Here is a 24,907-nt window from a genome sequence, read left to right as displayed (position 1 = left end):
GCTGGCGATAACTCGCGTGGTCTTCATGAAAGACCGTGCCATGGAATCTTTAACGTAGACTGATGACTTTAATGACTTTAATGTTGACTACCATCCAATGAACGGCACACGCATTAAGACATTGCCCTGCATGTGAAACATTAGGATGACAGTTTCTAGTTGGGCTGAGATTCAAACCCAAGCTAGATATGTCAAAGGCAAGGCAAACAAGAAAGAGCAATCAGAGATTGCAAACCCTCGCCAGGATGTATTTTCAGTGGTTTTTAAGGCTTTAATGTTAAAACATATATGGCGGCCGAACTACGTGAACGATGACGTCATAATTTTTTTTTTTTCTCAACTAATTATTCCTAGATTATGCTCAAGAAATTTCATCTTGACCGGATGAAGTTTGTACTTGTCGAATTATGACCCCATAATGGAGGCACCGATGACATCATCATTAACATATTTTATTCCCCATGGAGAGTTCTCTTCAATGAGCCATGTCTCAATTTTTTCTATTCAGCACTTTCGGAGATATAGAGGTGCAAAGTTTTTCGATTTTTTCCAAGATGGCGGCAGAACCACGTTACCTATGACGTCATAATTATCATTAAAAAATTATACAATGGGCGTTGCACCTCTGGTGAAAATTTCATGTCAATCGGACCAACGGTTGCAGAGAAAATCATATTTATTCTGTGCAGACAAACAGACAAACGGACTCAAATGCAATACCCTCTCCTCTGGTGAGGGTAAATATAGTGTTACATGCTTCCTACATTTTTGAGGTCTAATCACATTTTACCTGACCTCTACTACTTCCTGTGTCTTGGATGTTTTCTTGTTATTTTTTATTAGGGGACCATCGGTACCCTTTTGAAATCGCTCGGATTATTATTATTATTCTGATTCCATGAAAATTTGTTGACGACCTACAGGTCACACCTTTCATCGCAGGAATTTGAAACTTTGACCATGTATGGGATACCATATGACTTGATGCATATCCTAAGTATGACGTCATAGGTCACGTTATGTGGCGGCCATGTTGGATTTAGTGAACATCTTAAAAATCTATCTCCATTTTTCAACCTATTGAGTTGGAGCTTGGCACACATATAGTACACCCCAAGGTGAAGAACGCTCTTTCTCTCCGATTTTTGATTTTTTGCTTAATTAGTCTACGGCGCACCAATTTAAAAAGTGCTGACTCTACATTTTTTAAATTTAATTAATTTTGTGATGCCATGAACTTTGTATCGACCTACAGGCCAAAACGTTGTTCAGATGAACTTGATACCTTGACCAATTATAGTATGTCACTTGATTGGATGCACATCCTAATTATGACGTCATAGGTCATGTGACATGGCGGCCATATTGGATTTAATGCAAACCTTTAAAATGCATCCCTGCCTTCATTTTTCGATCGATTGAGTTGAAACTTTGAACACTTTTAGTACGCCATGTGATTGTATACATATCATAAATATGACGTCATATGTCATGTGACCTGTCGGCCATATTGTGTTTTATGAAAACGTTTAAAATGCATGCCTGCGTTCATTTTTCGATCGATTGAGTTGAAACTTTGACCACTTGTAGTATGGCACTTGATCGGATGCATATCCTGATTATGACGTCATAGGTCACATAACATGACGTGATGGAGCGGCAAGGTCCCCGGATCATCACTGCCCGCAGTTTTAATTATTATTCTGAATCCATGAAAATTTGTTGGCGACCTACAGGTCACACCTTTCATCGTAGGAATTTGAAACTTTGACCATGTATGGGATACCATATGACTTGATGCATATCCTAAGTATGACGTCATAGGTTACGTTATGTGGCGGCCATATTGGATTTAGTGAAAATCTTAAAAATCGATCTCCTTCATTTCTTTGACCTATTGAGTTGAAACTTGGCACACATATAGTACACCCCAAGGTGAAGAACGCTCTTTTCTCTGATTTTTCATTTTTTGCTTAATTAGTCTACGGCGCGCCAATTAAAAAAGTGCTGACTCTGCATTTTTTAAATGTAATTAATAATGTGATGCCATGAACTTTGTATCGACCTACAGGCCAAAACGTTGTTCAGATGAACTTGATACCTTGACCAATTATAGTATGTCACTTGATTGGATGCACATCCTAATTATGACGTCATAGGTCACGTGACATGGCGGCCATATTGGATTTTTTGAAAACCTTTTAAAATGCATCCTTGCCTTCATTTTTCGATCGATTGGGTTGAAACTTTGACCACTTATGAATGTGTCATAATGATGCACTTGTGTCATAATGATGCCATAATGATGCACTTGATTGGATGCATATCTTAACTATGATGTCATAGGTCATGTGACACGGCGGCCATGTTGGATTTCTTGAAAACCTTCAAAATGCATTTCTGTCTTTGTTTTTCGATCGATTGAGATGAAACATTGACCACTTATAGTGTGGCACTTGATTGGATGTATATCATAACTATGACATCATAGGTCATGTGACATGGCGGCCATGTTGGATTTAATGCTAACCTTTAAAATGCATCCCTGCCTTCATTTTTTGATCGATTGAGTTGAAACTTTGACTACTTATAGTACGCCACGTGATTGTATATATATCGTAAATATGACGTCATAGGTCACGTGATATGGTGGCCATATTGGATTTCTTGAAAACCTTTAAAATGCATCCCTGCCTTCATTTTTCGACCGATTGAGTTGAAACTTTGACCACGTATAGTATGGCACTTGATTGGATGCATATCATAACTATGACGTCCTAGGTCATGTGACACGGCGGCCATGTTGGATTTAATGCAAACCTTTAAAATGCATCCCTGCCTTCATTTTTCGATCGATTGAGTTGAAACTTTGAACACTTATAGTACGCCACGTGATTGTTTACATATCATAAATATGACGTCATAGGTCATGTGACCTGTTGGCCATATTGGATTTTATGAAAACCTTTAAAATGCATCCCTGCCTTCATTTTTCGATCGATTGGGTTGAAACTTTGACCACTTATGAATGTGTCATAATGATGCACTTGTGTCATAATGATGCCATAATGATGCACTTGATTGGATGCATATCTTAACTATGATGTCATAGGTCATGTGACACGGCGGCCATGTTGGATTTCTTGAAAACCTTCAAAATGCATTTCTGTCTTTGTTTTTCGATCGATTGAGATGAAACATTGACCACTTATAGTGTGGCACTTGATTGGATGTATATCATAACTATGACATCATAGGTCATGTGACATGGCGGCCATGTTGGATTTAATGCTAACCTTTAAAATGCATCCCTGCCTTCATTTTTTGATCGATTGAGTTGAAACTTTGACTACTTATAGTACGCCACGTGATTGTATATATATCGTAAATATGACGTCATAGGTCACGTGATATGGTGGCCATATTGGATTTCTTGAAAACCTTTAAAATGCATCCCTGCCTTCATTTTTCGACCGATTGAGTTGAAACTTTGACCACGTATAGTATGGCACTTGATTGGATGCATATCATAACTATGACGTCCTAGGTCATGTGACACGGCGGCCATGTTGGATTTAATGCAAACCTTTAAAATGCATCCCTGCCTTCATTTTTCGATCGATTGAGTTGAAACTTTGAACACTTATAGTACGCCACGTGATTGTTTACATATCATAAATATGACGTCATAGGTCATGTGACCTGTTGGCCATATTGGATTTTATGAAAACCTTTAAAATGCATCCCTGCTTTCATTTTTCGATCGATTGAGTTGAAACTTTGAACAGTCGGATCCGGGCTGCCGTTGTCAATGACTGGCACGCGCTCGTCCAATCAGGATGGAGCGGCATGGTCCCCTGATCATCACTGCCCGCAGTTTTAATTTATTTTTATTTTGTTTTGCTTTATCCTTATATTTTTCTAACTTTCTCTTAGCCCCTTACTTAGAGTGGCTGTATGCCAGTCTGGGACCAGTCTGGGACGATATCCATTAAAAAAAAAAACTATCTCCTGCAGCGGGATCATATGTTGGTGTAGCTTTTCTCTTCCCAGTCACCTGGGCATTTTTAGTTGGAGGGATCTGACCTGCGGGGTCAGTCGGTGCTCCATGGGGTGCTCCACATACATTGTCCTTCGGTGCCCCACAGTATATTTGTTTGATTTTTTGTGTTTTATATGAGGCTTCTAAATAGACTGTGATTTTTGTCTTTCTAGGCAAATTAATTGTGTTACTGAAGGTGGCGCTCATGGAAAATTGGCACAATTTTAAGGGTTGCTGCTGAAAGCTTTGAAAAGGGGTAGACATCTGCCATAATGATTTGGTGCATGTCTGTTTTTTATGTAAATGCAACTTTTGGTTGTGAAACATGACGATTAGGCCGCCGTATCGAAGACCGGAGGAGTATGTTATCTTTGCTTCATCCAGTGCTGTTGTTTCCCTCTGTAGCCGGATGCAAGCAGATGCAGGAGCTTGAGGTGGAAGAAGTGCAGGTGGACTCATGCGGAGATGCACAGGCTGCTGCAGAAGGCGCACTGCTCAGTTTGTACTTCTATGATGAGCTTAAACAGAAGAAGAAACCCAAGGTGTCTGTATCATTGCTTGGCAGGTGTGCACTTTTGCAGCAATACTGTTTCGAAAATAGTTGACTGTGATTACCAAGGCCATTTGAGTTGGCAAAAGTTCAAGAGGGCGATATTTATTTATCCAGTATTCATATTTTATTTTTATGGAGTAGCCTGTAGGGAAATGCTGTCTGGAACAGCGTTTATCCGTCTGGTGTATGTACATATGTCCCTCACAAATGTCCACCAATTGGAGCTGAGGGTCTGGTCACATGACAGGGGAACAGCAGATCCTCCACTCAGCAGACCCAAGCTCAGCTACGCTGTTGTTAGACTATCAGTCTTGTTTATCTTTCACTGAATCTATTGCTTTTACCATACAGCACACAGCAATTGAAAACGTACTGGGGCAATAAAAACGATTGTTACCCCAGCCTGTTTGCCTCTAGTTTACCTGCATGTGTGTTTTGTGCTTTGGATGTGCTATAAACCATTAGGAAACATTCTATGACATTCTGGGTGTAGAATGGATGTGTATTTGCTATATTCCCATCTTGCCATACAGTGCTGGTGCTGATGCGTGGCAGAAAGGCATCCTGTTAGCCGAAGGCCAAAACCTGGCACGGCTGCTCATGGAGGCACCAGCCAATCATATGACACCCAGCATATTTTCAGAGAGGATCCAGGAAAAACTGAAGGTGGCAAATGACCAAGTGAAAGTTTATGCAAGGTGAGTTCCCATTAATTTAGTGACCATAGATGCTACTTGTGCCTGACCTTTAAGTTTGGCTCCTATTCCTTGGTTATAGTTGGAGAGAGAACCAACTCGTATATGTGTTTATTTTATAACTTGCGAAAATCGACGATTTTTCAAGTATATTGGTTGTTCTTGTATGTTATTCTGTCTGTTTGTATGTCAGTCTTCTATAGTTCACAATTTTCAACCGATCTTCACAAAACTTCACCAAACGGTAGATTTGGTCATAAACAAAACGTCTATTGTTTTTCGAGTCAAAAGGTCAACATAGGCCAAAGGTCACCAACTTTGTCAAATTTCTAAAATCCTCAATTTTCTTCCGATGGACTTGAAATTTGAAGAGGATTTGCATATCTGGTCACTGAATTCAACCACCAATTATATTTAGGTCAACATAGGCCAAAAGGTCAACATAGGCCAAGTTTCTAAAATCCTCAATTTTCATCCAATTAACTTGAAATTTGAAGAGGATTTGCATATCGTCAATAAATTCAACCACCAAGTACTTTTGAGGTCAACATAGACCAAAAGGTCAACATAGGCTAAAGGTCACCAACTTTGTCAAATTTCTAAAATCCTCAATTTTCATCCAATTAACTTGAACATTGAAGAAAATTTGCATATCTTGTCACTGAATTCAACCGCCAGCTATTTTTTTGAGGTCAACATAGGCCAAAAGGTCAACATAGGCTAAATTTCTAAAATCCTCAATTTTCATCCGATTTACTTGAAACTTTAGGAGGATTTGCATACTAAAATTATTGATTAAAATTAATTAATTTACAATTAATTTTAGGTCTCTATATTCAACCACCAATTATTTTTGAGGTCATCATAGGACATAGCCCAACAACTTATTTTAGGGATTTCACAAGTATTGTGCTGTGCACGACATATTTCTTATTTTTTTTTTTTTATGTCTAAGGCTCATTAAGGAGTGGAAAACATTATTTGTTAGCATTTTTAATTTTGTGCTTTCTGGCATTTTTAAGAAGCTTAATCAGTTCTCCGGCCTGTTGTGAAACAAACTGCTGACCATCTACACCATACAGGATGACCTTCGACTCGTCTAAGAATATATATATATACTGTAGATAAGTCTTTAGCTTTTCTGTGTAATCCCCATGCTCCAGGGCCCATTTTGAGCATACCATTCTCAGAAACCACTCCCTTTGAGGCCTACATGCATGAAGACCCTGCTCCCCCAGAATGTCGACATGGCAACAGTGTGACTGATCACACTCACCGCAAGGGCACTTTAGATAGGTTGATTATGCTGCTGCTCTTCCTATGATCGTTGAGATGCTGGCATTTCAAATTTCGATCTACCCTACTTGTGTAAGCCAACTTTTTGACTTGTCTCTTTTGTTGCTTCACACTGCGTCTCCTTCTGCCTTTTTAGGAGTCAAGCCACAGTTAAGTTGTCGTACAAAGTGTCTCCATTCAGAGAAATAATTACATCTTTCCGCTATGTCAATTCCACTTTTCTTGCCCATTTAAAAAAAAAAAGCGTTGTTTAAGACACGTAATGGAGCTCACACACACAAACACACACATGGACATACTGACGAGACAAACAATTCACACAGCCACTGAGCTTGGGGGAAGTGCCTTCATTGCCATCACCTCCCAGGATACTTTGGGTACCAACGACTTCATAACAATGGTGCTGTTTTTATCACAGTACTCAGCGGGGCATTTCCTCCTCCCCTTGGATGCCAACCGATGGGGATTGTTCGTGCTCTATCCTTTTAAATGCTGAACGTCAAGGAAGGAAGCAGCAAGTACCATTTTTAAGGTCTTTGGTATGACTCAAACCGAAACCTGTCCAATCCGGGTGAGTGTTTTTAGGAGACAACATCTCCTTACTAGATGGCCATTGGCTCCCTTCAAGAGCTCATCCGCCCTTTGCCAGGTGTTGTTTTTGGTCCTGGCAGGGTGTCACAGCCACCCTCCTCACTAGCAAAGCCAGTGACCGGTGTCGGTTTAGTTGCCGCCACCCCGACCATGCGGCAGGTAGCACTGGGTACATACACAGGCAGATGCTCAATAAATGATACTTCTCAAGGAAAGCTCTTTGCTTTTATAGGTTTTCTTTGAAAAAAACATTTGAAAGATGATTCAATATTTTGCTAACATTGATTGCATCAGCCAATACCCAGGTCTTGCTTCTTGGACTTATCAATATTTTCTTTGTTTAACTTTGATAATAGCATGTATTTAATCTCGGTCTGCACAACAACATAAGTGATGTAACAATTCTTTTTATTTATATTACTGTATATTACATGTAGGTGCTGGTGCTGGTGCTGGTGCTACCAGCCTGGTGCTGGCTTAGCGGTTAGGGTGCCGGCTTGGGATCCTGGGTTCGAATCCCGGTCGATCGCTGAATTAACACCAGGGGGGTTGACTCAGCCTGTCATCCTTCCGAGGTCGGCAAATTGAGTACCAGCTTGCTGGGATGAATGATCACGGTGTGTACCCCGATTTCTCAAGCGTTGTTTAAGACACGGGTACCAACCCGTGTACACCACTCACCACAGCACCATTTTGATTGTTGCATCGTGGGTTTTGATCGTGCTTGATCGCTACTGTGGCTGCTCGGTTACTTGAGAAGACGATGTGAAATTGCACCAGGCCCGTCTTCTGGCGATTATTTTGCATTATGTAATGTAGGTTTCAAATTCTCTGTCTCCTTGAACGCTATTTTGAATGGTCGACTTCGAGAGAACTACCAGCGCCATCTTCTTCCGGGCATGCGCAGTACATCACGCATATCCCTCGGTCGAAGATATTTTATAAAGGAATGCAATGTTTAAACCACATCGTGTCATACGGAATGATTTTTCTCATCGTCTGACAAATAATTTTTTCAGACAAACTTATTAAATTTATTTTTGCTTTTTGAAATAAATTTTAATTACCTCCACCACCAAAGGTGGATGGATGGAGGTTATACTTTCACCCCTGTCTATCCGTTTGTGAAGGAAACATCTCAAAAAGTAGTGGATGGATTCGGACAAAATTTGACAGAGATATGTGACAGCGAAGAAATGATTAGATTTTGGTTAAGATCAGGATTTGGATCCGGGTACTAGAATTTTTAAAGTGATTCTTCACCATTGGCAGATAGGGCCAAAAACGATACATAGTAGGATATCTCAAAGAGTTATGGATGGATTTGGATGAAACCTGTTGGACAGGTTGTGTGCGTGACAAGGACGAATCTATTCAATTTTTGTGAAGATCTGGATCAGGATCCAGCTGGAAGAATTTTAAGTGATTCTTCACCATTGAGTGATATGGCCAACCAGGCGGAGGTATGCTCTCCACTGAGTGAGTGCCGTTCTAGTTTAAATTGTAATCCAAGAGCAGGTTGCAGTATCGAGGCCCATTGTAATACGATTGTGTTCAATATCCTAGAGAAGGTCGAGCAGGTTTGTATGTAGATTGAGAAGTTTTGTTGATGAAAGTGCTTTCTCTTTCCATCTGGCAGGTCCAAGTCTTGGATTGAAGAGAAGAAAATGGGGGCATTTTTGAGTGTCACTCGTGGCTCGGAAGAAGCTCCAGTTTTCCTGGAGATTCATTACAATGGAAAAGGTTCCGATTTGAAGGATCCGCTGGTTCTCGTTGGAAAAGGCATCACATTTGACAGGTATGGTCGAAACTTTACAATGTGCTTCTGCAGTTAAAGTTTATTCTTGCAGAAATTTACCCATTTTGTCATCATGACATAATTTGATTTGTTTTATCTTGGTTAATCATTTCATAATTGGCATTGGACGAAGTTCGGGTTTTTTTGCATCTGTATATTTTGTTTGAATGTTTATTTGATTGAAGGTTTCGGCTCTCCTCTAAAGGGTAGACAAGTTTTGAATGCAGTTTCACTGTGAATATAGGAAAAGCCGGTTGAATTTTGGTGCATTCAGAGATATCGGGTTCAAATATACGGCTTTTCAGCAACTCGGGGAAAAATAATGAATATGAAGGTGATATTTTGTAGTCTGCTTCGGGGTGAGTGAAAGCAGAACTGATTGTATTTTGTGCAATTCGACATTGCTTTAGTGATGCCAAGTTTGAGCATACAGCTTATAAAGTACCATTGAGGAGGAGGAAATTGCACCCTTTTTTTTTTAATACAAGGTCGAGGCTCGTGAAAGAGATAACATCAATCACAAAAAAGGACAAACGGACACACAAAGCAATAAAGGGAGCGGGAGACGAGATGGGGAGAGAGAGGGAAGTACACAAGTACAACAGCAGAGAACGGGGACAATGGAAGATCCGTGGGAGGGAGCGGGCTTGGGGGGAGGAGGCATGGGAAGGCGGGGGAGGGGGTTTGGAAAGGTATAAAACACATGGACACTGATAGAACGTCCAGGAAATAAAGAAGTCAGGATTTCAAAAAAAATAGTGGATCTGGGGTGAATTAACGGGGGTAGAAGAGATGAAGGTTTTGGATGGGGGAAGACAAGAGATGGTGGTGAACAGCTGTTTTCAAGACCTGGAGGGAGGAGTGGGATTGAAGAGAGTGAGGGAGTTTGTTCCAGACACAGGAGTAAAGAGAAATGAAGGAGTGAAGGTGAGCAGAGAGTCTTTATTTTGGCAATTTTACCAGAAGAGAGTTACTGGCAGATCTTGTGCGACCTGCAGGAATATTTGGGGGACAGAGCACAGATAGAGCTGGGGGAGCTAGGCCGGAGAGGAGTCGGTAGAAGACAGAAAGACCACCAACGTGCCTGCGGTGAGTGAGTGAAAGGCCCTCGGAGTTAGCTTAATTGCGGGAGATTCCAATGATTCTGAAAGCTTTGGTTTCAACAGCATGAAGACGAGCTAGGTGTGAGGCAGGAGCAGCAGCTCAGAGAGGAGAACAGTATTCCATTGAGCTGCGGATGAAAGCCTTGTAAAGCTCTGAACTTCTTGGAGAGGATTATTCAGAAAGTGGATGGGAGGGTTGTCCAGTCGGTCTTTTCGGAGAGACATCGTAAGAGTGTGAGATTTGTCAGGATTGAAAGACATGTTCCACTTGTTTGACCAGTCTGTAATTTTGTCCAGGTCTGCAGGGAGTGAGGAGGCTGCATACTGCCGATCTGAGGGATGAGGAATGGAGCGGCAAAGAGTGGAGTCATCAGCAAAGCGATAGAGTGGATTTTCCAGAGTGTCGGAGAGATAATTGATGAAGACCAGAAAGAGCACAGGGCCCAGAACACTGCCTTGGGGAACTTCAGCCTGAACAGGAAGGGGAGATGAGAGAAACCCATTCAGGGCCACACGTTGACCGACTAGAGAGGAAGTCCGCAAGCCATGCGTGGAGATTTCCATGGATATCATAGGAGGAGAGTTTGGTGAGCAGAGCGGGGTGCCAGACCGTATCGAAGGCACGTGATATGTCAAGGGAGACGGGTCTAATTTCCTGTTTGGCATTGAGGACCTCCATCCATTGTTGAGACTGCAGAAGCAGGATGTCCAGAGTAGAGTGACCTGGTCTGAAACCAAATTGATGATCAGAGATCAAGCCATTGGAGAAGAGGAAAGATTTGATATCCGAAGCAATGATGGATTTCATGACTTTGCTGATAATTGGGAGAAGGCTGATTGGTCTGTAGTTGCAAGGATCTGTTTTTGCACATTTTTTGTGTAAAGCGGTGATGTCTGATTTCCAAGCAGATGGCAGATGAACTTGAGCAAAAGAGAGGGTGAAGAGAACAGAGAGAGGGAGTAAAAGAGCGGCAGAGCAGGATTTTAGGTGGGGGAGGGGTGTGGTAGGTGGGGGAGGAGTTGGGTAAGATGTGGAAGAGGAGGAAAAGTTAGGGAGAGCTGTTGATAGTGTGTCATAGATTTCAGAATAGCTAGGAGAAAGGGAAGGATGAGGCAGACAAAAGGTTTGATGGTGATTGGGTGAGGCACAGTGAGGTGTTGTTTGAAGGTGGTGGGGGGGGGGGGGGGAGGGTGAGGAAGAAGGTTGGGGGAGATGGAGGTGAGAGTTGGAAGGGAGAAGCAGCGGGGAGGACGCGTTGAGGAGAAGGGGTGAGAGGGGAGAATTGGAGAAAAAAGGAGGGTAGGGAGATTTTAAGGGGAGGGGGGAGTTTAGGAGGGGAGGGGGGAATAGAGGAGGGAGTTTAGGAGGGGAGGAGGGAGTAGAGGAGGGAGTTTGGGAAGGGAGGAGCGAGGGGGGAGTTTGGGAAGGGAGGAGTGAGGGGGAGTTTGGGAAGGGGGGGTGAGGGGGGAGTTTGGGAAGGGAGGAGTGAGGGGGGAGTTTGGGAAGGGAGGAGCGAGGGGGGAGTTTGGGAAGGGAGGGGGGAGTTTGGGAAGGGAGGAGCGGGGGGGGGGGAGTTTGCGAAGGGAGGGGCGATGGGGGAGTTTGGGAAGGGAGGGGCGATGGGGGAGTTTGGGAAGGGAGGGGCAATGGGGGAGATTGGGAAGGGAGGAGCGAGGGGGAGTTTGGGAAGGGAGGAGTGAGGGGGAGTTTGGGAAGGGGGGGGGGCGAGGGGGGAGTTTGGGAAGGGGGGGCGAGGGGGGAGTTTGGGAAGGGAGGAGCGAGGGGGGAGATTGGGAAGGGAGGAGCGAGGGGGGGTTTCGGAAGGGAGGAGCGAGGGGGGAGTTTGGGAAGGGAGGGGGTAGTTTGGGAAGGGACGAGCGGGGGGGGGAGTTTGCGAAGGGAGGGGCTATGGGGGAGTTTGGGAAGGGAGGGGCAATGGGGGAGTTTGGGAAGGGAGGAGCGATGGGGGAGTTTGGGAAGGGAGGGGGGATGGGGGAGTTTGGGAAGGGAGGGGAGTTTGGGAGGGGCGAGGGGGGAGTTTGGGAAGGGCGGGGGAGTTTGGGAAGGAAGTGGCGAGGAGGGGTTTGGGAATGGAGGAGCGAGGGGGGGGGGGGTTTGGGAAGTGAGGAATGAGGAGGAGTTTGGGAAGGGAGGGGTGAGGGGGGAGTGCGAAGAGAGGGGTGAGGAGGGAGTTTGGGAAGGGAGGAGCGAGGGGGGAGTTTGGGAAGGGAGGAGCGGGGGGGGGGGGGGAGTTTGGGAAGGGACGGGCGATGGGGGAGTTTGTGAAGGGAGGAGCGATGGGGGAGTTTGGGAAGGGAGGGGGGAGTTTGGGAGGGGCGAGAGGGGAGCTTGGGAAGGGAGGGGGAGTTTGGGAAGGGAGTGGCGAGGAGGGGTTTGGGAAGGGAGTGGCGAGGAGGGAGTTTGGGAAGGGAGTGGTGAGGAGGGAGTTTGGGAAGGGAGGGGCGAGGGGGGAGTTTGGGAAGGGAGGGGCAAGGGGGAGTTTGGGAAGGAAGGGGTGAGGGGGGAGTTTGGGAAGGGAGGGCGAGGGTGGAGTTTGGGAAGGGAGGGACCAGGGCGGAGTTTGGGAAGGGAGGGGGGAGTTTGGGAATGGAGGGGTGAGGGGGGAGTTTGGGAATGGAGGGGGGAGGAAGGAGTTTGGGAAGGGAGGAGCGAGGGGGGAGTTTGGGAAGGGAGGAGCGAGGGGGGAGTTTGGGAAGGGAGGGGTGAGGGGGGAGTTTGGGAAGGGAGGGGGGAGTTTGGGAGGGAGGGGTGAGGGGGGAGTTTGGGAAGGGAGGTGCGAGAAGGGAGTTTGGGAAGGGAGGTGCGAGGGGGGAGTTTGGGAAGGGAGGTGCGAGGGGGGAGTTTGGGAAGGGAGGTGCGAGGAGGGAGTTTTTGCGGGGAGTGGTGAGGGAAGGGGCAATGGGGGAGATTTGAAAGGGATGGGTGATGGGGAAGATTAGGAGGGAAGGGGTGAGTTTGGATTTTAGAAAGTGTTGTACGATTAATGGGAAACCAACATTTATTGCAAAATGAGTTTCTTGTGATTTTCCAGTCAGCGATCCGTTTGCAAACGTTGGAGGAGGGTTGGAATTCAGGTGAGTTTGGGGAATGTAGGTAGGAAGAATTGTAAGAATATATGAATGAATGAAGGGGATAGGAAGAATGATAGGAATGATAGGATGATCGGAAGAATTGTAAGAGATGGGAAAAAAATTTAAATGAAGAGATTTGGTGAGCAAGTTGAAAGCAACCTTTTAAAGAAGAAGAAGAAGAAAAATGTGTTATAATATACGACAGAATACAGCACTTCAGGGAAGTTTAAACATTTTAAAACTAAACCGTGAAAGCTATCTGGGGAAATGGGGGTGAAATACGTGGTCAAAGAACGAACGAACAAGAACAAAGAAGGAAATGTTTTTTTTTTTTTTGTTTGTTTTTTGTTAAGATTTTAACTAAGGAAGTATGGGGTGAAAAGACTGGGAAAAACTGAGAACGAAAGTAAATGGACCACAATCGACCACTGAGAAAAAACAGAGCCTCAAGGTAGGAAACTTAAAGTACCAAGCCGCAAAAAACGCGGCACGAAATAACCGACAATTTTATACAGGTATGAACGATTTACACCGAGAATCTTCCAAAGTAGGTACACACACCGTAAAATAAAATACAGTTTTGACAAAAATACAAACGAGAACAATTACTTAACTTTGATAGCATGGAGAGCGTGGACAGCTTCGAAAAAACATAACGTCGCCGGCGAAACAGGAAGCACTTGCACACCGCTTCAATATGGCCTACGACAGATTACTACACCTCATTGTACTTTCACCGTGGTTTCGTGAAGTTCTTCGGTTCAAGTTCAGAAAAAGGCATTTTGGTTAGCAATCTTGGACTGGGCTGGCAGGATGGCCTAGACCCTAGAGGTACGCACACTCGCCTCTAAACTGTCTGGACTTGAATGCTGATCCAGCTACAAACGGTCATCCCAGTGTTACACAGGCAGAGCGATTCATCAATGTGTGTGCTGTTCTTTGGATAGACGTTGAACTGGGTGTCCTGTCTGCCGGCATTAGTTGGTGGACATTAAAGATCCCACAGTGTCCTCCGTGAAGTGTAGGCGAGCTATCGCCGACACCCTCGCCAAATTCCTGCTCTAACATACAGCAGGCATTGCATCAGTGGCACTGCCATGCCCTCAGTCAATGAGGCTACCCCATAGCCTTGTGCCAAATACAAAAGAAGAAGTATGTTTGACGAACCTCTCATCTTGAAAAAATTTTTTCCAAATAGATTAAAAGGTAAGGTGATGATTGCAATCCCACAAACATTCCAAATTGTAATGAATGTGGAACGTTCGTGAAATGCTATTTAGCACTGTTTATTTTTTTTATTTATTATCTGACTGTTGTGTGCTTGTTCTTAAAGTGGTGGCATTTCTCTGAAGCCGTCAGCGGGGATGGACAATATGCGTGCTGATATGGGAGGAGCAGCGACCATTTGTTCAGCCATCATCACAGCAGTTGCTCTCAAACTTCCAATCAACATCATTGGTACAGCACCGCATGGCTATACTCTAAACGAGTAATTTGGCTCTTCTTCTGAGGTTCAAAGATTTTCAAGTATTTTTCAATGTCGCCGATTGGTCCTTTTTTTTTTCAGAGCCATACATTTTAAACAGCTAACTACCTGTTAATTGAACATGGCGAACTTTTATTAGAATTGTATGCATACTTGGATTATTTTGGTTTGATGGTTTTTTGAGGTTGGGTCAGACATTTGTAGCAACACAAAACCAGTTACAACTAGAACGACACTCATTAGAGCGCTTACTTCCGCCAGTCTGAACAGTTTACATTTTAGATCCCACTGATAGGCCAGATCTGTATCAGACCCAAAAGTCCCTTAAATACCCCGCGGACCCAAAATACCCCGAGGATCCAAAAGACCCAGAGGACGCCAAAGACCCGTAAAATGCTTTAGACCCATTAGACCAGCTTGGATCCTTGACCATGAAGAGCCTTGGACCACTTGGGCCTTTTTCGATTAGAAATAAATATTACAAATAAATAATATCACCAATATTACAAATAAATTTGTACAAAAAAAGGTTTGTATTACGATTGGTGTAAATCGTGACAACACAGAAACAATGAGGTACAATGAGGTCATCATCTTCAGTTAAAACAAGCCCGTGCCTTTGCAGCGACATGTGGTGAGCCGATCCACGCTCGTTACATTAATGGGGTGTGGATATGACACGGGCATAACAGACCAAATTTTCTCATCCTAGGCCTGTTCCCTGTATTTGTCTTCAAGGAGTTTCAAAGGACTGGAGTGGCAAAGGTCTCAATTTGTTTCCTAACAGGTTACAATGTTCCGGGTTTCATTGGATATTTGGCAATGTGCATCATGCCATTGGATTAGCCATGAGCTGGTTGTTTGTATGACATTCCAAGTGTTTGTCAACAATTCTTTTCCATAATCTTGTTTCGCAGGTCTCGCCCCACTCTGCGAAAATATGCCAAGCGGAAAAGCAACCAAACCTGGAGATGTTGTTACCGCTGCTAACGGAAAGACTATTCAGGTTATTTTTTTTGCCTTTGTGATATTTTGCTTGGCAAAGTTTGCCATTTGTATGGATCATTTGATATTTAATATGCTTATTTACTGTGCAGACATGATGGAGCTGTGTCCATGGGTGTTTTATACTTGCTCTGCTTCCAGGTTGACAATACAGATGCCGAGGGCCGTCTCGTGCTGGCAGACGCGCTCTGCTACGCCCACACATTCAATCCACGTGCGATTATCAATGCTGCGACACTGACTGGTAGACCTTCACTGGTGGAGCTTTGTTGTGCTGAATTATATGCATGCATAAATTAGTAGCGAAATCAAAATGGTTGGTTTGATTGTTGTTGAATCGCAATTGCGTCTGATTTGATGGTACAGCGTTGGCGCGCTTACCTTTGAGCTGTCTATGCTGGGTTCCTTTCTCGGCCCAACTATAAACTGTCAGGTTGGTGTTTTGGAAGCATTACCGTGTGCTATCCCTTCAATGGGCATTATGCTGGAGACTCATCTGCGAGCATTAGTTGGTGGTTTTTAATGATCCCACGGTTTATTTTTGTTTTTTTTTACGAGTATACGAGTTATAGTTGGCATGCTGGTCAAATTCCAAGTTTTTGTCCTAACCAACAGTGGCACAACTTGCTGCCCTTAGAAAATTCTGCAGACCAAACTCGTAAACACTCCCGTTCCAATGTGTATGTGGACAAACTGAATCGCAATAGTCATGTTGGTTACCAATTTGCAGGAGCGATCATGGTTGCATTGGGCTCTGCAGCCACCGGTGTCTTCACAAACTCTGATTGGATATGGACAGAATTAAAGGAGGTAAGTGCTTTTTTTATCACCTTGCATTTTACACATTTTTCCCCCTCCCTTTTATTCATTTGAAAGACGAGAATTCATAGAACAACTCACCCCACACAGTCTTGAGAAAAAGGACATGGAAAGGGTTACCCACTTCTCTTTTTCAAAGCTTCTGGTGGCAAGAGCTTCTGGTGTATTTTTCCATACAATTTTTCCATACATACAATTTTTCCAAAGTACTGCTAAAACTGTAGGTTTGTGAAAGCACAAACAATCCGATTTGTATTCTAGTGTTCAAAATGTGAAATTTAATTGAAATTGAGTCGTTACTTGAGCATTGACTGAAGACAGACGGAGTGAACCAATTGCTTTCACCCGCTTTGTGCTATGCGTGCTTATATGGTACATGGATTTTTACATGTCCTTGTAATAACTGCATGTTGAGATATCTGTACATTGCAGGACAATTTTTATCCTTTCATGTGCTATTTAATTAGCGATTTAGATTTTTGCTGTGTGATGTTTTCCTTCCAGGCATCGGTAGTGACTGGAGACAGGGTATGGAGGATGCCATTGTTTCAGCACTATACTAAGCAGATTATGGAGTCTCAGCTTGCTGACGTTAACAACATTGGGGGAACCAGGCAAGAGAGGCTTTTTGCAGAGTTGCTGTTGTGAAATACATTGTCTTTGACAGGGATGATGGTGCTTGTGGGCCTAATATTTATGTTGGCTGCAGTAATGGCACAACTTTTGAACCCTCTTATCCCTCCCTCTTCTATTTCGTCTACATGTATGCCCCTTGCTTGCCTTGGCTTTCCACCTGTATACTTCAAACCTCCACTCATTTGTCTCCCCACACTGTCATATCCATTTTTACACCATTCCCCAAATAATGTTTTATTTATTTCTTTTTTTAATAGCTTATTTTAGTGAATGGTTTTCTATTTTAATTTTTACTTTATATTAATTTATTCTCAAACTACCTGGGCCTCCTCTGCAATCTGCCATTTTGGCTCGCAGCCTTGAAATCTTTGTCAGCAGTGCTTAACTGGAGGCCTTGGAGGGGCAGAGTGCAATGTGTAACTGAAATAAACAAATAAAACATGCTATTTGTATATGAAGAGGAATGTTATAAGTGGTAATAATCTTGAAATAAGAGCAACCATACAGTCGTGGCGAAAAATATAGGCACCTTTGCACTTTTTTCAAATAACTCACAATTTTCTCGAAAAATAAGTTGAACTTGACAAAAGTATTTGGTCTCCACAATTCTTTATTTCACTGTTAATATTCCAGAACCTTTGTTTTTGATTCAGAACTTAATATATCCTTTTAAATCAGAAAATAAAAAGAAATGGCATTGACAAAATTATTGACACCCCAGACTTAATATCTGGTAGCACAAACTTTGGACAAAATAACTGCAGTCAAGCGCTTCCCATAGCCATTAATGAGCTTCCTCCACCTCTCTACTGGCAGTTTGGCCTACCCTTCTTGTGCAAACTGCTCCAGTTATCCCAGATTTAAAGAGTGCCTTCTCCCAACAGCTGTTTTCAGATCTCCCCACAGGTGTTCAATGGGATTTAGATCTGGGTTCATTGCTGCCACTTCAGAACAGTCCAGCATTTTGCCTTGAACCATTTCTGGGTGCTTTTTGAAGTGTGTTTGGAGTCATTGTCCTGCTGCAAGACCCATGACCTTCCACGTAGACCCAACTTTCTGACGCAAGGTTGAACATTGCACTCCAGCCTACAAACTACAGCCCTTGAAAAACTTCTCACTGAACCGCCAGAATTCCTATTTTTTTATTTTATTTATCTTCGACCCAGTTACTATTTATTTAAAGGACTTTCTAACTGTGTTGAATTGTTGAATAGCTAAACAGGATGGATGTGTGGGAAAACAACCCCTGTTAGCCGAAGTACTAGTGGAGCACAGGGGCTCATGATCACAATTCCATTTAAAGGTGGAAACATGGTTGTGGGATGATGAAGTTGGAAAGAAGATTGATGAGAAGAGGAAGAAGTTCAAGGAGTGGCAGAAGGCAAAGGGTATGGGGGCAGAAAAGGCAGCGCATGAAAGTTATAAGGCAGCCAAGAAGGCTGCAAAGAAAGAGGTAGCAAAGGCGCAGGAGGCATGGAGGAAAATGTTTGGAGAACGCTTGGATTTGGAAGAGGGTCAGAGAGCGGTATTCGGGATTGCAAAGCAGATAGCGAAAGAGAGGTGTGATGTGATGGGGGTGAGTTGCTTGAAGGATGAAGTGGGACAAATCGTTGTGGACCCAGATGGAATTAAAGGAAGATGGAAGAGATATATGGAAATACTGTTGAATGCAGAGAATCAATGGGATGGCAACATAGAGAGTAACCCAGTTTTAGGACCAGCAGAGAAGATAACCGACAAGGAAGTTGAGGAAGCGATAAAAGCAATGAAGAGCAGAAAAGCGGGAGGGCCGATGGGAGTTGTTGGAGATATGTTGAAGGCAGCGGGAAATTGGGGTGTGAAGAGAATGACAGAGATTTGCAATCTGGTGGTGAAAGAAGACCGCATTCCAGTGGATTGGGAACTGAGTACCCTCGTCCCTCTATACAAGGGGAAAGGTGACCCTCTGGACTGTGGCTAGTATCGAGCGATAAAGTTATTGGAGCATGGAATGAAGGTATTGGAAAGGGTGTTGGAGAGGAGGATAAAGAAGAAAGTGAAGATTGACGAAATGCAGTTTGGATTTATGCCAGGAAGAGGAATGACAGACGCGCTTTTTATTGTGAGGCAGTTGCAGGAGAAGTACATGAAGAAGAGGAAGAAGTTGTTTCTTGGGTTTGTTGATCTGGAGAAAGCATGTGATAGGGTTCCACGTGAAGTAGTGACATGGGCATTGAGGAAGTTAGGAGTGGAGGAATGCTTGATCAGAGTAGTGATGGCAATGTACAAAAGAGCGCGCACAGCAGTAAGGACGAAGGACGGGAACAGTGGTGAGTTTGAGGTGAAGGTGGGAGTGCATCAGGGGTCGGTACTAAGTCCACTACTATTTGTAGCTGTGATGGAGGTGCTGGCTCGGAACGTAAAGGAGGGTTTACCGTGGGAGTTGTTGTATGCAGATGATCTGGTGTTGATTGCAGAAAGTATGGATGGACTGAAGGAGAAGATGAACAAGTGGAAGGAATGTATGGAGACAAAAGGTCTGAAGGTGAATATCGGAAAAATGAAGGTGATGACAAGTGGTAAAGCATGTGGTGAGGTGGAAAGAACTGGGAAGTGGCCGTGTGCTGTGTGCAGGAAGGGTGTCGGAGTGAATTCCACTCAATGTACAATGTGCGCTGAGTGGGTTCATCAAAAATGTAGTGGTTTGAGAGGGTCATTAACCAGTGTGGCAGCTACATTCAAGTGTAAGGTGTGCACAGAGGGAGCTGCAGATGGAGGAAATGTTGAGTTGGATCTTGGAGACGGCATGAAGCTGGAAGGTGTGAAAACATTTTGTTACCTAGGAGACATGCTGAATGGAGAAGGTGGATCAGACATGGCAACGGTTGCTCGAGTGAGTTGTGCATGGAAGAAGTTTCGGGACGTTAGTGGCGTGCTGATGAGGAGGGGAGTGTCGTTGAAACTGAAGGGAAAGGTGTATGCTGCATGTGTGAGAAGTGTTATGATTTATGGGAGCGAGACATGGGTAATGAACGTAGAGCAGCAACGAAGGATGGAAAGGGTGGAAATGCGAATGGTTCGGTTTATGGGAGCGAGACATGGGTAATGAACGAAGAGCAGCAACGAAGGATGGAAAGGGTGGAAATGCGAATGGTTCGGTGGATGTGTGGAGTATCGTTGAGAGAGAGGAAGACAAATGATTAATTGCGAAAGATGATGGGAATAGAGCCTGTGATGGATGCTGTGAAGAGAAACGTTTGAGATGGTTTGGTCTTGTGTTGAGGAAGGATAAAAGTGACTGGTTGAGAAGAGTGATGGAAATGAATGTAGAAGGAAGTAGAGGACGGGGAAGACCGAGAAAGACTTGGCTAAAGATGGTCGAAGAAGAAATGCGGGCAAGGGGGTTAACAAGGGGAGATGCAGAAAATAGGGCAAAATGGAGAAGATTGTCATGGGGACCACAAGGCTAACCCCCGCTCTTGCAGGGAAAATGGCCTTTAAATGCCTGTTGTTGTTGTTGTTACACATACAACCTGTCCAACAGGTTTCGTCCAAATCCGTCCACAACGTTTTTGAGATATCTTGTTCACAAACGGACAGACAAACAAACAAGAAATATGTCGTGCATAGCACGATACTTGCAAAATCCCTAAAATAAGTTGCTGGCCTATGATGACCTCGAAAATAATTGGTGGTTGAATTCAGTGACCGGGTATGCAAATCCTCTTAAAATTTCATGTCAATCAGATGAAAATTGAAGATTTTAGAAATCTGGCCGATGTTGACGTCAAAAATAGTTGGTGGTTGAATTCAGTGACCAGATATGCAAAGCCTCTTTAAATTTCAAGTTAATTGGATGAAAATTGAGGATTTTTGAAACGTGGTCTATGCGCTGAGACCTTTTGGCCTAAGTTGACCTTAAAAATACTTGGTGGTTCAATTCAGTGTCCAGATATGCAAATCCTTTTAAAATTCCAAGTCAATTGGAAAGAAAATTTAGGGTTTTAGAACTTCAGCCTATGTTGACCTCAAAAATACTTGGTGGTTGAATTCAGTGACCATATATGCAAATCTTCTTCAAATTGCAAGTCAATCGGATGAAAATTGAGGATTTTAGAAATTTGCCAAAGTTGGTGAGCTTTGGGCTGTGTTGACCTTTTGACCCCAAAAACAAAAGGCTTCTTGCTTATGACCAACTCTACCATTTGGTGAAGTTTGGTGGAGATCGGATGAAAATTGTGACCTGTAGGTGGCTGACTGACAGACAAGACAGACAGACAGAATAACGCACAAGACCAACCAATATACTTGAAAAATGTTAGATTTTTGCAAGTAACGAACAGACAGACAGACAGACAGATAGGGGTGAAAACATAACCTCCATCCACTGTTGGTGGCGGAGGTCAAAATAGGGACTTGATTATGGATCACCTGTATATTAATATATTTTTAACCTCCTTGCAACTCCCAGCTATATGTAATAAATAAAAGGGCCAAATTTATTTTTTGTTTTTCAGAAATCCTTCCTTTCCAGAGGTTTACCCCTGACCCCCCCTTCCCTCCCTCCTCCCCCCCCCCCACGCCCCCCCCCCCCCCCCCCCCCCAGTAATGCTCATTCAACTCTCCTCTTGCAGGTTTCTGTTTCCTTCCCCTCTAGCTCTCCTCCTTTCCTCTTCATTCATTCCCTTGCTTTTTGCCCACCATCCATACTCATCTCTTCTACCTCAAATGACCCCATTTTAATGCACTCACCCTTTTCCAGGTTAATGTGATGTCCCCCATTCTCCTTCATCTTTTTAATGTATTAGTTGTCATTTGGTTTGCTCCTTTTCTGCTTCATCCACGCTTTCCCCTTCTTCTTGCTGTGTTTCATTGAACATGTGTGCAGCTTGTTCACCCCCAAGTGTCTTTCTCCCCTTCCCCTTGATATCACCCTCACCTCCACTCTGCTGTTGGTGTTTCCCCTTTCCATGTTGTTAAATTCCATTGTGCTTTAGCTCTTCCACGAGCCTCGACCATGATACAAAAAGTGGCCTCACTACCCCACTGTCAATCACAGTTTAGTTCTACTTGGTGAATTTGATACTTGATAATCCACTTACACCCATATGTGATTAATATGTGATTCCATATGTGATTAAGATACCTTTATCCTCCTCATGGGCTGCAGATATGGTGGTTCGTGCACCGCGGCAGCCTTCTTGCGAGAATTTGTTACTGCAGAGCACTGGGCACACTTGGACATCGCAGGTGTCATGGAGAACAAGGATGAGGTGCCTTACCTAGGAAAGGGTATGGCTGGTCGGCCCACTCGGACCCTTGTCGAGTTTATCTCTCGACTGGCCGAGAAGGATGCGCCATGAAAGTCACGTTGGCGTTGGCCTATGTAGCGGCGTATTATTGTTTGCAATTGAACACTTGATCAATCTACATGATTATACATACAATAATTGTCTCTGGACAAAATCGATCAACTGTTTTTATTTTTATATATTGATTGCAAAAATGCCAACTTTGATTTGAAATGTCATGGGACATCTTGATTGTGAGATTGCAAACTTATGACCACAAAACTACGTTGATCGATGCAATTGGTTCACTTCTGTCTGTCTGTAGTCTGTCCATGCGTCCGCTAACATCTGTTCGATTGAGGAATAAACGTAATTTCAATTAAGTTGTTCCTTTATTTATTACATATGCACAAGGGTTGACGAGAAATGGAGTCCACATTGAGAAAGGGGTATTGGAAGAGCAGAGTAAAGAAAGAGTAGATGGTGCTGGGGATGAAGTTTAAAAGGATATATAAGTGAGGAGTGGAGGAAAGAGGCAGTTCAAAGTTTTAGCCCTGTTTGCATATGTAATAAAAAGATGGACCCGAATGTGTTTTTGTTGGGATATTTTCTTTTTCCAAGTTTGGGTGTACTCGTATTCAGTTTGGAAGTAGAGTTCTGCATTTTGTCAAGTATTAAAGTGGGTGCTGAACTTGTTAGCAGGTTTAGTCGACTCCATTGAGACAATTTCCCTCCTCCAAGTTATTCGAATCTTTTTTTTTTTTTTTTTTCTTGATCTTGGATACATTCCTCCTTTGCATTTTGCAATGCATTTTGGATGCATTCCTAATTTTGGATGCTGGACTCGCTCAGGTTAAACGTTTGGCCACTTGTCGGATGTTTGGGGCCTGCCGTGATCCCGAAAAAGTATCTCTCGGCGTACTTTTGAGGATGCGTCTCATGGCATTTGGGTGGGATTATTTCCCATGACACGAAGGCAGCGCAGCGGCTGCTTGACAAATTTTGCAAAGCCAAACTGACCTAATCTTTGTCGGATAACATTGTGTAAAGGTGCTTCATATTTCACCTGTGATTTGTTTGCATCCCGACCTACCTATACACTAAGCTCGATGTTTCACAGGTAGGGTGATTCACCAATGTGTGTGCCGTCCCTCGGATGGACTCTTTCACTCACTAAACCAAATTAGTCCTCACACCAATCTGTTTCCCCCAACGAAACTAATCTTCAAACAAAATGGAAAAGAAAGAACTTGAGCTCGCACCCTGTGCAGCACTGAAATACCTGAGCTCTTTTACCACTTCATCAATTATATTCATTAACAGTAACCCCCTCCTAGAGAAACTACCTAAATCCAGGATCACTGCGACACTGCTCATTTTCACTCATTCGTTCCCCTCTTTTTCTGCCTGTGGAACCCACTTCCACATCCTCTTCAATCTCATTCATCATTCAAGACAGCTGTTCAGCTCCATCTCAGATTGTCCCCAATCCATAACCATGATCTTTTCAACCCTCGTTAACCCTTGCATCCTCCTACCCCTCCAAAAAAAAAAAAAGTACCAGCTTCCTCTTCTTGAGAGCTTGCTCCTGTATCCATCTTATCTACGTGATGATACTTTGTGGTTCAAGAAACATTTTGTTTCAACTTGAAGTGCTTTTTGGTGAAGGAGGTTTGTATTATTTAACTCGTCAAATTAAAAAAGTAAAAGTTTGCAATTGAAAAAGCTGGATTTACTAGTTTGTAAAGTCGACGTTTCAGTGAGAATCCACTCACCTTGGTCATGGTAGATGTTGAAGCGAAGAAGCTAAAGAATCGCCATGTGACCTCCACCGTTGACAGGGTGGGTTGGTCTGTTGACCAATCCATGCATCCTTTTTGTTCACAGGATAATTTTGCCATTTATTAATTATTTACAAATTATTAGACTGTGGTGTCACAGACCCATGTAAGAGAGAGAGGGAGTGCCAGCTATGAATTTGGGAGGTCAACGGGTTGAACCCCAGCTGAGCCGTACCAAAGTTTTCAAAAGTGGTACTGATGCTCCCTTGCTTGACGCTCATTATGTTTGGCAGGTGTTTGTGCAAAAATGTTCACCCTGTTGGTTTGATAAAGCTCTGGTATTCCAACTTCCTCATCCAAACAGTTGAGCTGGCAATGTTGGCTCTGTTGGCCTTCCCGTTGTCCTTTCCTCCAGTTGAAATCCCAAATAAATTACACAGAATCAACTCCAGCGCTTCTCTCCGGACTGCAGCACCGACCTCTTTCTTTCTTTCTGTCTTTCTTTCTGTCTTTCTTTCTATCTTTCTTTCTGTCTTTCTTTCTGTCTTTCTTTCTGTCTTTCTTTCTTTCTTTCTTTCTGTCTTTCTTTCTGTCTTTCTTTCTGTCTTTCTTTCTTTCTCTTTCTTTCTTTCCCTTTCTTTCTTTCTTTCTGTCTTTCTTTCTCTTTCTTTCTTTCTGTCTTTCTTTCTTTCTGTCTTTCTTTCTGTCTGTCTTTCTTTCTTTCTGTCTTTCTTTCTTT

General features: G+C 43.4%; 2 protein-coding genes across 4 annotated transcripts in view; one reads left to right on the top strand and one right to left on the bottom strand.

Moving 5' to 3' along the window:
- Positions 1 to 23,113, top strand: part of LAP3 (leucine aminopeptidase 3) — a 45,682-nt gene extending 22,569 nt beyond the window's left edge. For all 3 annotated transcript variants that reach the window (XM_068106486.2, XM_068106485.2, XM_068106483.2), the window contains exons 5-13: positions 4,448 to 4,607; positions 5,129 to 5,293; positions 8,817 to 8,975; positions 14,505 to 14,629; positions 15,575 to 15,663; positions 15,804 to 15,906; positions 16,393 to 16,472; positions 16,986 to 17,095; positions 22,267 to 23,113. In XM_068106486.2, the coding sequence (XP_067962587.1) occupies positions 4,448 to 4,607; positions 5,129 to 5,293; positions 8,817 to 8,975; positions 14,505 to 14,629; positions 15,575 to 15,663; positions 15,804 to 15,906; positions 16,393 to 16,472; positions 16,986 to 17,095; positions 22,267 to 22,459 (1,184 nt within the window). In that variant the 3' untranslated portion in view covers positions 22,460 to 23,113. The remainder of the gene's footprint in view (positions 1 to 4,447; positions 4,608 to 5,128; positions 5,294 to 8,816; positions 8,976 to 14,504; positions 14,630 to 15,574; positions 15,664 to 15,803; positions 15,907 to 16,392; positions 16,473 to 16,985; positions 17,096 to 22,266) is intronic.
- ST3GAL5 (ST3 beta-galactoside alpha-2,3-sialyltransferase 5) overlaps positions 1 to 24,907 on the bottom strand; it is a 1,112,943-nt gene that overhangs the window by 70,944 nt on the left and 1,017,092 nt on the right. The gene's annotated exons all lie outside the window — the stretch shown is intronic.

Source organism: Myxine glutinosa, chromosome 2 (assembly GCF_964187855.1).
Source record: "Myxine glutinosa chromosome 2, kmMyxGlut1.1, whole genome shotgun sequence".
In the NCBI taxonomy this organism is placed as follows: domain Eukaryota; kingdom Metazoa; phylum Chordata; class Myxini; order Myxiniformes; family Myxinidae; genus Myxine; species Myxine glutinosa.
Note: the sequence above shows the minus strand (reverse complement) of the source record. Positions and strands in the feature narration are given on the sequence as shown.